This window comes from Syngnathus acus, chromosome 2, assembly GCF_901709675.1.
Source record: "Syngnathus acus chromosome 2, fSynAcu1.2, whole genome shotgun sequence".
NCBI classification, from domain to species: domain Eukaryota; kingdom Metazoa; phylum Chordata; class Actinopteri; order Syngnathiformes; family Syngnathidae; genus Syngnathus; species Syngnathus acus.
In genome coordinates this window covers 2,562,909-2,577,815 of record NC_051088.1, presented here as the reverse complement: position 1 = coordinate 2,577,815, position 14,907 = coordinate 2,562,909, and the positions used below count along the sequence as shown (strand labels likewise).

The window sequence follows — 14,907 nt, the reverse complement described above, 5'->3', positions numbered from 1 at the left end:
TTCTGCTCTGACAGAAGCTCATCATCGATGCACATGTTCACCTGGGGGATAAAGCAGCACCACATTGTCGCCGGTGTTGAGGCCTCCTCGCTCGATTAGGGTGGCTGTGATTTTCTCTGCCCGCTTGTGCAGCTGAGCACACGTGGCCGTGCACACTGCTACGCCCTGCAGCCAAAACAGAACAATAATAACAACCGCCATTTGGCATTATATCTATGGTATTATGTACAACATACTTGTACTTGGTTACTGTTATTCATGTTCAAAGTATGTCAGAAATGTTTTAGGACTGGTATCACAAACAAGTTGAATCCAAACTGAAAACTGAAGGAATTAGTACCCTTGTATAACCCACTTTCCCACAGAACCAGGTTTCTTCTCAGCCAGCAACTGTTGGATTCAGGGAATTATGACGGGTGTCATGTTGAAGCAGCCACAAGTTGCCCTGTCCCAACTTTGCCTCTTCTCGCACGTTGAACAAAGAAAATGCTATGGCATCTTTTTGCAGATGTGCTGTTGATTATATTACTCACAATAAAGGGAAACCTTCTTAGATTCAGCTTCAAAACGTGTAAATCTTTTGTGATACCAGTCCTGGAAAAATGTCCAGGACACCTATTCGGAACAATATTACTAAGATTTATCATACTACTGCTACACTTTTGAGTTACTTTTGCCAAAACAATCGCAGTATTTTCAAGTATGGCATACACTGGTAGTCTTTCAGACAAATTTGTCAAAATAAATCATTACGCATGACAAAAACCAAAAAAATTAATCGGCATACTTTCAATTCAGCTTTTGCACCTTTACACAAAGTTTGAGTACTAATACGACATTTGAATTAAATCTAAGTCGGTTGCTTTCAGTCTTATCCAAAGGCACTTACAAAATATTCTATTTAGTCATATTTTTGTACATTCAATCAACCCCGTGCCCGAACAATTTAAAGAATTAAGTAAAAATTACACTGGCTCGGTCCCACTGAAGGTGATATTGTCCCAAAATGTTTTCATTTCAGCATCCTGTGTGTGTGTGTGTGTGTGTGTGTGTGTGTGTGTGTGTGTGTGTGTGTGTGTGTGTGTGTGTGTGAGTGTGTGTATATGTGTGTCTTATTTTTAACTATTTGGCTATTTGTCAGCGTTTATGCTAATGAATTGAGTACATTCTTGATACTGATTGACTGTTGGCAATGCAATGCCATAAAATGGGAAAAGGAGCAAAAATATTTTCCTCCGAGCCTCCTTCGTGCCTGACCGAGCAAACTGCATTGATACATATATACATTGTACCCTCACTTTTCGTGGGTAACACTTTAATGAGTCACGAATAAAAATCTGCGTTAAAGTGAATCCACAAGAATCGAACCGCAAACTATCGAGGGAACACTATATGGAAACGTGCCATCAGAAAACACTCAGCTCGTGTTTGGTCTGACTGCAGCAAAAAGCCAGCTGATGACGCTGCAGACATAATATGGTGACTAAATGAATGGAATCCTGGACGATTTTAAAATTGACACTTTATATTTCATAAATTTATATGCAATTGTACAACTGGTTCAAATGCACTGCAGCCTATTACACTGAGATTTTAAGGGGTTTAAGATTAGCACAACCTGCATTTGTACTGTCTTAGGCTACAATGCTGCGTTACAGCAAAAAGATATGCTGTTAGAACACTGCCATGTACAGATCCCATTCATTCATTCTTAGTACAACCTTATTCTACAGGACTAGGATGGTTGTGCACTTGTTTGCTCTACCTTTGCATTCAGTAGGACATAGAGAATATGGTCCGGGTCGGTCTGGGCTCTTGATTGGAGTGCGTCAGATAAGAACTGGTGCTGAAAGGGAGAGGAATAGACTTTTATACACATGAATTATTAGTCGATCCGAGCCCATTTAAAAACAGACACACATACCATCTGCACCTGCTAACAAGCAATATACCGTAATTTTCGGACTATAAGTCGCACCGGAGTATAAGTCGCACCAGCCATAAAATGCCCAGAAATGTGAAAAAAAACATATATAAGTCGCTCCGGAGTATAAGTCGCATTTTGGGGGGCAATTTATTCGACAAAATCCAACACCAAGAACAGAGATGAACGAGCAACAACAGACTAAACGATACGGTATGCTAACGTGACAAACACAAACGAGGAGCTGAGAACGGGCCTGACGTAACATTCAGTTATTTAAAAAAAACTATTACATAAATAACACGTTTATAAAACCATCTGTGTCACTCCAATTCATTAAATCCATCGATCGTCCTTTGTCAACAATGGCGTGTGCCGCGCCGCAGTTCGAATTATTCCACAGGCCCATACAACGATATATAAACTATATTTTAAACAACTATCACATAAACAACAATATTATCAAACCATTTGTGTCACTCCAAATCATTAAATCCATCGATCAAATTTCTCGTCTTTTATCGATCGTCCTTTGTCAACAATGCCGTGTGCCGCGCCGCAGTTCAAATTATTCCACAGGCCCATACAACGATATATAAACTATATTTTAAATAACTATCAGATAAACAACAATATTATCAAACCATTTGTGTCACTCCAAATCATTAAATCCATCGATCAAATTTCTCGTCCTTTATGTCATCCAGGTGACAGAGGACATGTCCAGAGGATATGGCGCTTTAAAGTGTTAATTACTTTATTTGATTTTTTCTCTCTATTTTTCATGTTTTGAATATGTTCAAGATAAAGATATCAAAGCATGTGAAGTGATCAACTATACTAAAAATAACATGTGAAGTGGTCAACTATACTTGTAAGTAAGTGATGTGTTAATGATCAAGTAAAAATTTGTGAAAAAAAACATATATAAGTCGCTCCTGAGTATAAGTCGCCCCTCCACCCAAACTATGAAAAAAAACGCGACTTATAGTCCGAAAATTACGGTACTGTAGGCTTTGAAAAATGGTCACGGCTACATGTTGAAAAAAGATGCACATTTCAGAATGACCATCCATAACCCAGCACACATCCAGGATTTGTGCATATTCAGCTCAATCACCGCACAGGATTTGTAGTACCGTATTGGCCCAAATATAAGACAGTTTTTTGCATTGAAATAAGTGAAAAAGTGGGGATCGTCTTACATTCTAGACATTATACCAATTTACAACGCTAGATGGCGCCATGTATCTTTAAAGCGAATGCTGAACTTAACTCCCCAGGCCAACGCGAACCCTTGTCACGAAGAAGAAAAATAAAAGGCGGATGGGATGTGGCTCTTTGCGGTACACAGTAAAAAAATGTGGCTCTTAGTCTCTGACTGGTTGGCCACCCCTGGCGTAGAGGATGGCTGAGGCCACCACAGAGTCATAGAAGGTCCGGAGGAGAGCCCTGCACACACCGAAGGACCTCAGTCTCCTCAGCAGGTGGAGGCGACTCTGGCCCTTTTTGTACAGGGCGTGGGTGTGATCAGTCCAGTCCAGTTTGTTGTTAAGGTGAACACCCAGGAATTTGTAGTTCTCCACTACCTCAATGTCCGATCCCTGGATGTTCACCGGAGTGAAGATGGGTGCTGTACCCCCGAAGCTCACAATCAACCCCTTCGTCTTGCTGGTGTTTAGCTGAAGCTGGTTGAGCTCACACCAGCTGACAAAGTCCTTGATGACCGTCCTATATTGTGGCAGTGAGCGGTGTCGTGGCCAAAGTCTGAAGCGAACAGGGTGAAAAGGAAAGGAGAGAGCACCGCACCCTGGGGGACACCTGTGCTGCAGTGCACCACGTTGGACTCACAGCGATGTAACCTCACATACTGCGGCCGGTCGGTGAGGAAGTCCGTTGTCCATGCAGCCAGGCGCTGGTCCACACCCGCCTTCTCCATCTTCACCCTAAGCAGTGACGGCAGGATGGTGTTAAAAGCGCTGGAGAAATCGCAGAACATGATCCTCCCAGTGTTCCTGTTGTCCTCCAGGTGAAGCAGTGTTCTGTGCAGTAAATAAATCACTGCATCGCCCACCCCAACACCAGGCCGGTAATCAAACTGCAGGGGTTCCAGCTGCGCTCCCACCAGCGATCGCAGGTGACCCAGGATGATCCTCTCCATAGTTTTCATCAGGTGGGAAGTCAAGGCAATAGGCCTGAAGTGGTTAGGCTCCTTGGAGCGCGGCACCTTCGGTACGGGGACCACGCAGGAGGTCTTCCACAGTCCTGGGACCTTGTTCAGGCTCAGGCTCAGGTTGAACAGGTACCTGACCACACCACTCAGCTGGTCCGCACAGTCCCTGAGCAGTCTCGGCCAGATGCCGTCTGGGCCCGGGGCCTTCCCTGCCTTGATCTTTCTGAGGTGACTTCTCACCTGAAGATCTATAAAGGAGAGGGGGACGTCGGAAGACCGGGGTGATGGAGTGGAGACAGAAGAGTGACTCCGGGGGGGTGAGAGGGGGTTGGTGAGCTGGCGGGGGGGCTGGAGTGTCGAAGGTGACAGAATGAGGTGCGGAGCGAGGTGAAGGGGCGGGGAGGAGGCGGAATCAAATCTGTTGAAGAACAGCTTGAGTTCATCCGCCCAGTCCTTGTCCCCATCAGCTGGTTTCCGATCAGCCCCTTTACCACGGCCCGAGATGGACTGCAGACCCCTCCAGACGCCCCTGGCGTTGTTAAGCCCCATCTGGTTCTCCAGCCTCCTCCCGTAGTTCTCCTTCCCCTGCCTGATCTTCAGCCGGAGGTCCTTCTGGATTCTACGCAGCTCTACCACATCCCCCGAACTCTTCTTCCCATTAAGCAGAGCCTTTATCTCGGACGACACCCAGGGTTTGTTATTGGGAAAACACCGGACCACCTTGGAGGGCACAGTGGTCTCCACACAGAAATTTATGTACCGTAATTTTCGGACTATAAGTCGCTCCGGAGTATAAGTCGCATCAGCCATAAAATGCCCAAAAAAGTGAAAGAAAACATATATAAGTCGCTCCGGAGTATAAGTCGCATTTTGGGGGGCAATTTATTCAACAAAATCCAACACCAAGAACAGTCATGAACGAGCAACAACAGGCTAAACGATAGGTATGCTAACGTGACATAAACACAAACTAAGAGCTGAGAACGGCCCTGACGTAAAATTCAGAGTTATTAAAAAAACTATGACATAAATAACACGTTAATAAAACCATCTGTGTCACTCCAATTCATTAAATCCATCAATCGTCCTTTGTCAACAATGCGTGCGCGCCGCTGACGGCGCTTGCACTTCAAAATATTCCACAGGCCCATATAACGATATATAAATTATATATCAAATAACTATTATACAAGCAATAGTATTATCAAACCATCTGTGCACTCTAAATCATTAAATCCATCGATCTAATTCCTCGTCCTTTGTCAACAACGCCGCGCGTGCGCCCTGACGTCAGCCTCGTCGTTATTCCACAGATCTACTATATAACTATATTGTAGCGTTAACAAAGTTCAAGGAAAAACGTGGGTTTGGTAAACGGCTCTTTATTTAACAAAACAAACTTCCAGGCTTATGGCGCTGTGGACTTCCAGCCATGGAAGTGGAAGAGAGCTCCATAGAATAGGACCGGGCGTGCGTAAAAGCCATGACCGAGCCCCATCCACCGTCCCCGGACATCCACCCGGCCGAGCGCTGGCCCTCGACTTCCATCCACGGAGGTGAAAGACAGCTCGGTAGAGTAGGACCGGGCGTGCGTAAAAGCATTGTCCGAGCCCCATCCACCGTCCCTGGACAGCCACCCGGCCGAGCGCCGGCCCCCGACTTCAATCCACGGAAGTGAAAGAGAGCTCCGTCGAGTCAATCTTTGTCCTTTATGGAAACAACCGCCGCGCCACGCCGCGTCGCGCTGCTGACGTCACTTGAAATTCAAATTACAGTAATCCCTTGCTACATTGCGGTTCGTTTATCGCGGTTTCACTTTTTTTTTTTTTTTTTGAAAATTTCCGAAAAAAAACACATAAATCGCTCCTTATTATAAGTCGCCCCCCCCACCCAAACTATGAAAAAAACCGCGACTTATAGTCCGAAAATTACAGTAGTCCGTAATGCAGTGGGTCACGCTGTCAATGTCACTTCCATGGGGGCTACAGAGAGCTTCCCAGTCTGTACACTCGAAGCAGTCTCTGAGCCTGGCAGTGGATTCCTCAGACCACAACATCACAGACCTCCTCTCAGGTGGACGCCGTTTAACCACCGGGGTGTAGTCTGCGACCAGATGGACAAGGTTGTGATCCGAGCGACCAAGTGGGGGGGGGGAAGAGGTGTATGCATCCTTGACATTAGCATACAACAGGTCCAGAGTTCTGTCGTTTCTGGTGGGGCAGTCAACATATTGCGTAAAGGCAGGGAGGGAAGCGGCCAGGGAAGCATGATTGAAGTCCCCGGAGATGAGGAGGAGAGATTGGGGGTGTTGGGTTTGAAGCCTAGAAACAATAGCGTGGATCCGGTTCGTAGCGGTAGCAGCGACAGCCGAGGGAGGGATGTACACAGTTATAGCAACAACATGTGAAAACTCCCTCGGGAGATAGTACGGTCGCATGCTAACCACCAACAGCTCCAAGTCACTGGAGCAGAGACACTCCTTAACGCTGACGTGTCCGAGATGGGAACATCTATCGTTCACAAACACAGCGAGTCCTCCACCTCTCCTCTTACCGCACTCCGTAGCACTCCTGTCAGCCCGCACCACTTGAAAACCGTCCAGGGAGAGGTGTGAGTCGGGCGAGAGATCGTTCAGCCATGTCTCCGTGAAGCACATGAGACTGCATTCGCGATATTCCCTCTGCGTCCTGGCTAGCGCCGTTAGCTCTTCCATTTTGCTTTGAAGAGATCTCACGTTTCCCATGATGACCGATGGCAAGCACAGTTTATACTGTCTCTTCCGCCAATTGAGCACTCCAAATTGTCCCTAGGTGTGAGTGCGAGTGTGAATGGTTGTTTGTCTCTGTGTGCCCTGCGATTGGCTGGCAACCAGTTCAGGGTGTCCCCCACCTACTGCCCGATGACTGCTGGGATAGGCTCCAGTATGCCCGCGACCCCCGTGGGGACAGATAATGGATGGATGGATGGATGGATGGATGGATGGATGGATGGATGGATGGATGGATAGTATGAGGAATGGAACGTTTTTTGAAAACCGTTTGAACTGAAAGAAACTTTTTTTTTTTTTTACTTGGACCTGCGGGAGAGAGGGCTGCATCTGCATGGTCGCAGGCAAAGCAAGCAAGGGAGGTTTTTAAAAACCGTTTGAACTGATCGGTAAAACCATTTCAGTTTAATTGGTTTTTGAACTGATCAAAACGTTTTTGTTTTTTTTTACTCTGACCTGCGGGGGAGAGGGCTGCATCTGCATGGTCGCAGGCAAAGCAAGCAAAGCTAGGGGGGGGGAGACGACGACCCTCGCACACCACGTACGCACGGAGGCAGTGTGTACGGTTGCGCTCATGCTAGCCAAGATTCCGATTAATGGGGCTCCTCGTCGGTGCTCTTTTTTATCTATTTCCTTGCTATTGCTTTCGGGAGCATTTGCTAGATCTACCAGGAACTCAAAGTCACATAATTCAGACAACAGCAAGAGCAGCATATGTGCATGAAAAACACCAGATTACCACTTGCTGAAAATCACTATGGTAATAAACATTGTTCTGTCGATGTGCGTCATCTAAAGGTGTATTCACACCAGAAAAGTCCTTTAGTCCGCTTGTTTGGTATGGACTGAAAGAACCGCACGAGAGTTCGTTTGGAAGCGCGTTTGGAAGCAAACAGAGACCACTTGAAACAGTGGGTCTCGGTCCGTTTCTTTAATCCGCACCAGGATTCGTTTGCGTGTATTCACACATGCACAAAAGGTCGGGACCAGCCTTCCAATCGAATTCTGGTCCGTTTAAAGCGGACCAAACAGTCAGGTCTGAATACACCCTAAGACTTATTTCACGAGCGTTTATTTAATAGAGTACTGTATAACAAGTCAGTGTTTATTATTACAGTTGCACTGATCCCTTATGATTCTAAAAAGAAATGGATGCAGTTTTCCCTTGTCCGGACGCGGATCACCGGGCCTCTCCTCTGGAGCCAGGCCTGGAGGCGGTGCTCGAAGGCGAGCATCTGGTGGCCTTGATGCATGGGGCCAGGCTGGGCACAGCCAGAAAAGACAATGTGGGTCCCCCTTCCCATGGTCGTTCCCCTTTTTAATATGGGGAACCGGAGAGTGTGTTCCAACACAGAGGAATCACACTCTTCAGCCTCCCTGGTCGGACTCAGGAGGAGCAGTGTGATTTTCATCCTGGCCGTGGAACAAACTGCGGGGGGTGCTTACTGAAAGGGCGGTTCGGTCCCTGTATCACAGATGTCAGAGTTTGGTGCGCATTTCCGGCAGTAAGTCAGATTCGTTTCCTGTGACCGGACACCGCCAAGGCTGCCCTTTGTCAATGATTCTATTTGTAACTTATCAAAAGAATTTATAGGCACAGCCTGGGCGTTGAGGGTTCAGATTGGCGGCCTCAGGACTTTTTTGGTCACGTGACATGACTTGCTTTATTTATTTCTAGAGTTACTTAATTGGGGCTTGCTTGAAACTCGAAGGCTATGACTTAAGACTTGCTTGTGATTTGCACATACGTGACTTACTCGCACCTCTGGTGGGTACACATACTTATTGTATCTTTTGCCATATTTATTGTATCTTTTGCCATCAAATGGAAGAGCACTTATTTTTTCACCAATCACTATATGCAGCGAACATGGATAGGTTGCCCACTAGCATAGATACATTTCTGATTAGTAAAAATATGTAAATAGTGCTACAATAACAAAAAATGTTTATCAATAATTCTGTGAGAAATCCATGACCGCAAACTCAAGTTTTGAATGTGGATTAAGTGAACCCTTCCACCCCTGGTTAGAACATATCAAACATTGTGCAACAGATGTGAACTTGGTCAATGTAGTGTGCTCTATCGTACCTTACGAATCAGATCCTGGTCCTCTAACACACCCAGTTCTCTGCCTGTAGCCTGTGCAATACGTTTTCCCGCCACTAGATTGCCCACTAGCATAGACGCTGGACCAACGTCTACTGCAAAGATCAGATGGCATACCAGTCATTTTAAGCAACACCATTCACTTGAGTCAAACAACTTAATTCAACAAACTCACCAGGCTGTTTCTGCCGTGGTTTGGGCATGTTGGTGACGCAGGTGTGTGGGCACATGAGGATGTTGCAAGGGTGTAGGTTTCCCTCTAGAAAGTTCTGCTTGGTTTCGCAGATGTGGATGCCACCGAGAGGCGTCTTTGGGAGGGTGTTGGCAGGCACCAGTGCAAGGCAGTATAAACCCACCTGGTGGATACTGTCAATGGCCTGTGGTGAGAATGTTTGTGATGACTTACACTGCAGTATTAATCCACAAAATAAAACAGTAAAACATTGTTTAAACCAGGGGTCACCAACCTTTCTTAAACCGAGACCTACTTCCTGGGTACTGATTAAGGCAAAGGGCTACCAGTTTGACACACACTTCTGAAATAGCCAATTTGGTCAATTTGGCTTTCACTGTGTGTTATTATTGTCATTTCCAGTTCACGGGTAAGTGTGATTTTAACAAGAATAGCAAAAATACAGTCAAACCTTGTTTTTTGACCACAATCCGTTCCAGAAGGCGGTTCGAGAAGCGAATCGGTTGATTTCCGAATCTATTTTTCCCATTACAAATCCATCCATCCATCCATTTTCTGAACCGCTTAGTCCCCACGGGGGTCGCGGGCGTGCTGGAGCCTATCCCAGCCGTCATCGGGCAGTAGGCGGGGGACACCCTGAACCGGTTGCCAGCCAATCGCAGGGCACACAGAGACAAACAACCATTTGCACTCGCACTCACACCTCGGGACAATTTGGAGTCTTCAATCGGCCTACCAAGCATATTTTTGGGATGTGGGAGGAAACCGGAGTGCCCGGAGAAAACCCACGCGGGCCCGGGGAGAACATGCCAACTCCACACAGGGAGGGCCGGAGGTGGAATCGAACCCGCACCCTCCTAACTGTGAGGCGGACGTGCTACCCAGTGCCCCACCGAGCCGCCCCCATTACAAATAATGGAAAAAAATGTAATCCGTTTCAAGACACACAAAAAAAAAACCACCTTTTTTAAGCATTTTTTCATTTGCGCATATTTGTCCGATCGCGCAACTGCAGCGCACCGCCAAACGCGCAACCGTAGCGCGTCGCCGACCGCGCAACTGCACCACGCTGGTCGCATTATTGTGACAGAGCCGTCGCTAAAATTTAGAAAATATTTTTAAAGTCCTGATGTACTTTCCAAAATTTAAGTGAACCTCAGTGCGCAGGGAGCTTAATTTGGTCCGATCGCGCAACCGCAGCGCGCCAGGCGCTCACTGTCGCATTGCTTTAAGAGCGTCTTTGTGTTTTAGGATGGCTTTACTGCTCCCACTTGCTTTCTTTGGAGGCATGATTAGGGGTTAATACAATCCTCAAAGTAACAAAAATACAATAACAACGGAGTCAGTCGCCATCTGGGCCGCGCGGTCGGGTTTTCTCGGGTTCTCCCGGCTCATCTCGCGAGGTTCGACCTCGAATTTTTTGTTCGAATTCCGATTTGTTCGAGAACCAAGACGTTCGAAAACCGACGTTTGACTGTAAAATAAATAGATCCAGCTCACTGACAAGTGCCGCTATTTGAGCTAATTTTAGAACAGTCCTGCGGGCGACTCATGCGGTCCTCACGGGTGACCTGGTGCCCGCGGGCACCGTGTTGATGACCCCTGGTTTAAACAATCTCGTAGTTTTAATTCTGAATGGGGAGGGGTGATGAAAGTCAAACGTTTCCCCCTTTTTTAATCATTAAATGTCACAATACAAAATTGGAACCCATCTGATGCATTATTATTATTATTATTATTATTTAAAACGGGAGCGCATTACCGTGTTTCGACCACTAGAGCCAGGAGCGCTGTTCTGCATTTCTTCCTTTGACTGTGGTTCTTAACCTTGTTGGAGGTACTGAACCCCTCCAGTTTCATATGCGCATTCACCAAACCCCTCTTTAGTGAAAAATAACATTATTTTTTTCAAATTCTAGACATCAATGTTTTTTACTGGTTCACAAAATGAGCCATGCATGAACATCACCTTGTTCAAAGAACAAAACCAACATAATGGATGAACTCACAACAAATTACACCTGCAAATCAGTGTGACTTCTGCTGTTGCCTTTTGCGAGACCAGTTCAGATATGCGTCATCACAAATTTACATGATAAATCAGGTATGTTCAGACCTCCACAGTGGAGCCTCTGCTGAACCCCTGAGACTGACTCACCAAACCCCTAGGGTTCGATCAAACCCAGGTTAAGAACCACTGCTTTAAGACCATGAATGCAAATGCATCATTTTGTTTTCCTTGACTAATTCTCTCTCTCGCAGCCAATGAAATGCATCGGAACACGTGACTGCACCGTTGTCTCGTAGAATTTGAGGGAATCTTTTCTGACCAGATTTTGAAAGCTTCCAGTCAGAATGGAGGACTAATTTTAATCAAGGCTGTTTCAAACACACCTGTTCCCAGAGACAAAGGTACAGTTTTAAAAATTATATTAAATGTTTATAGATTGTAGTTGTAAGTGCTCAAATGTTTTTGGAATAATTTTTCTATCTGCTACAGGGGCTGCGCTATCAATTATTTAGTAGGTGTTAACAATATTGTTGAATTTCCAGTAGCACAGACTTTAGAAGGAGTGCTTCTAAGATCGCCCTTAGATTTTAGAGGCATGTTTTGCAAAGCACTTTCAGCCGTAATGGGTTAAACAAAGCCACTAACATCCTTTGAGTAGACATACGAATCAAGCGACATGTCCATCATATGGCAGCTAGCTAGTCAGTGGCTGAATAAGAGCTAGTGTGATGCATATGCTAGTATATGCGTATCAGTCTACATATGCACATAGTGCTCCTCAGATTCAATGCATGGAAATAAGCTATTCAATTCAATCTAATCAAGCCAACAACAATGGAACAAAAAGGGCAAGTGTAAACCTGACAAATAAAAAACAGTAACAGCACAACAATGACAGCGTATCCTCGTATACGCAGGTCTGCTTACTTCATACAAATTTCCTGTGGATATCTTCTCTCATCTTTTATTTAAAAATGTGCCACAAAAACACAAGAAGAAAGGTAAAACACATAAGCAGAGTTCCTCATGTGATACTGGATACAATGAGGTCTAGAATACTGATGGTTTGTGTCATACACAGTATAACACACAACCTTTGGAACTTATATTTCACATAGGTTTTGTTGTTTAGATCAGTGTTTCCCAACCAGTGTGCCGTGAGAGATGTTCAGCTGTGCCGTGGGAAATTGTCCAACATTAAATACCGAGCGCATTGTAAACAGGATCGCCAAACCACAGGTCAGTTAGCGCAAGGCCTGGTCAGCCACTTGCTAATCGTGCATGCGTGGCAAATCGGAGAATCTTGAGATTTCATGTTGTGGCATCGGCACATACTCACTTTATGTGTGTGTTGCTGTTAGTGTTGGCTCGTGAGTGAACGATTTGTTCAAAAGAACGATTTTGTTTTCAGTGAACGAACTTTTTTCAGTTCGTATGACTTCAACCAGTAGGTGCCGGTAATGCGCATTGAAGCTGGTGCCACCACGCCGTAAATCAAAACGAAGAAGAAAATGACGTAACTTCCCGTTCACGAACGAGTCGTGAATTGCATTTCCCATTCACCAACTGAACGGATCTGTGAGTGAACGAGTCAGTGAGTGAGTGATTTGCATTTCCAGTTCATCGCGAGAACGGATCAGTGAGGGAACGAATCTTGACTTTCCCGTTCGCGAACGATCAATGGGTGAAATGCCTTCCCGTGCATCAACGGATCAGTCAGTGTTGCGTCTCCTGGCGTGAACTATGTAAGCCAGAATGTAGATTTACGATTTGCCAAGGAAAGAAAGAACCACTCACTGAAACACCACTTCTTTTATGCACGTTTTCTCCAAGCTAACGGCTAACTTTATTGCATGAAGGGATGCGCCGTTATGCAACAACGGGGAGATTATGCTTCTCTTTGGGTAATCTTGATTTTATAACACCTGTAGTAGTTTTTAAATACCGTGTATGCATATATATGCCTAAATATTGTTATCCAATATATCTACTGCAATTTCATATTGGATTGCTGGTTTGAAATTTACTTTTAATATTATTATTTTCAAATAAACATTTATGTTAAAACTTGTCTGGTGTTTTATTCCTTGTTTTTTTTTATTCGCCCATTAAAACATAAAAAGCAGACATTTGGTTAACTGCTTTATATGACAATATGTGTAGGTACACTACACGAGGTAAAAAAAAAGAATAAATAAAGGGTTAATTGCACAATAATATATATTCTCACACCTGGGATCGAACCAAGTTCTTACCGAGCAAGAGCCCGTGTCATTATCCAGTTGGCTATTTCAACCTGGACAACCATGGTCGTTTGCACTGTTTTGTACTAGTGATGTGCATTCCATCAGGTCTTGGAAAACATGTTGGAATGCGGCCCTGAGGACTAGAGCTTGACACCTGTGACCTTTGACCATGATATTTCCCTAATAAAGTGGCCTGTTATTACAAGCGAATAGATCAGTGAAGATTCCACAGCAGATGTCATCACAACACATTGTGTACACGAACACCTAGCAAAGTACAATTTAAAATGACTCGTTCACTCACAGATCCGTTCAGGTGGTGAACGGGAAATGCAATTCACGACTCGTTCGTGAACGGGAAGTTACGTCATTTTCTTCTTCGTATTGATTTACGGCGTGGTGGCACCAGCTTCAATGCGCATTACCGACACCTACTGGTTGAAGTCATATGAACTGAAAAAAGAACGAATCACTTTAGGAAGTGATTCGTTCACTAACCCTAACCCTTGTATTTATATTCGCCAATCAAAACATAAAAATCAGACATTTGGTTAACTGCTTTATATGACAATGTTTACGTTGTTATACGAGTTGGTGTCCCCCAAAATAACAAATGTCGGCATAACGTTTTTTAAATTAACGTTTTTTTTTATCAACCTTTTATTCAAACACATTCGGAATAATAACACCATCAACTATAACCCAACAAATACAAAATTAAAACATCAATGTCGGCATAACGTGTGTTGGCTGGTATAGCAGCAATGCTGTCTGTCACTCACTCGTGAATCTTTGCGAACGACTAATCAGCAGCGAGCGATAGATGGAGGAGGGACTTTACAAGTCAGTGACGTATTTTCCGGTTCACGAACGAGACGAGTCAGTGACGCAACTTCCTGTTCAGTGTGTGCGTGTGTGTGGGGGGGGGGACGATTTGTTGAACGATTCGTTTGAAAGAATCTTTTGAATGAACTGATTCTAAAGGTTCAGTTCACTTAAAAGAACTGAAATGCACATCACTAGTTGCTGTATGTTTTTACTAACAGTGACACTATGACGGCTGTGGTGCGTTTTCGGTCCGATGGAAATCAGAGCATGTAGTTGAACGGGAGAACCTGGATTGTTCATTTTTCACCAACGTAAAATACACAGTCAAATCGAGACACCTCGACTGTGATAGCCACTCAGACGCTGTCAGAACAGCAGAGCGTCTTTAAAAGTGACTTTGTTCTTAATGTCGCAATATTTTATAGAGCTAGTCTAAAACAGTAAACAAAGCCATATTGATTCTTTTGGATTTTGATCACAATCACTTTCAATAGTTTATTCCTTACACCGTCTAAAACCTTTTTTCAAAAACTGTCACTTTCATTTACAAAAGAAATACAATTTAAAGAATATTTAGTATTTATTTTTATTCAATTATTCGACTCCATACATATACAGGAATAGAACTTTACGTCTTTTGTTATAATATAACTGA

The 14,907-nt window shown here is 44.6% G+C and overlaps 1 protein-coding gene across 6 annotated transcripts in view; it reads right to left on the bottom strand.

Moving 5' to 3' along the window:
* The window catches only part of dip2ba (disco-interacting protein 2 homolog Ba), a 103,159-nt gene that overhangs the window by 31,682 nt on the left and 56,570 nt on the right, over positions 1-14,907 (bottom strand). For 4 of the 6 annotated variants that reach the window (XR_005097298.1, XM_037245896.1, XM_037245898.1 and 1 more), the window contains 4 exons: positions 9,150-9,351; positions 8,957-9,069; positions 1,766-1,846; positions 42-165 (listed from right to left, as the gene is read on the bottom strand). Coding sequence is in view for 5 of the 6 variants with exons in the window: in XM_037245896.1 (XP_037101791.1) it covers positions 42-165; positions 1,766-1,846; positions 8,957-9,069; positions 9,150-9,351 (520 nt within the window). In the remaining variant the exon portion in view is untranslated. The remainder of the gene's footprint in view (positions 1-41; positions 166-1,765; positions 1,847-8,956; positions 9,070-9,149; positions 9,352-14,907) is intronic. The other 2 variants (XM_037245897.1, XM_037245899.1) reach the window with 1 other exon arrangement.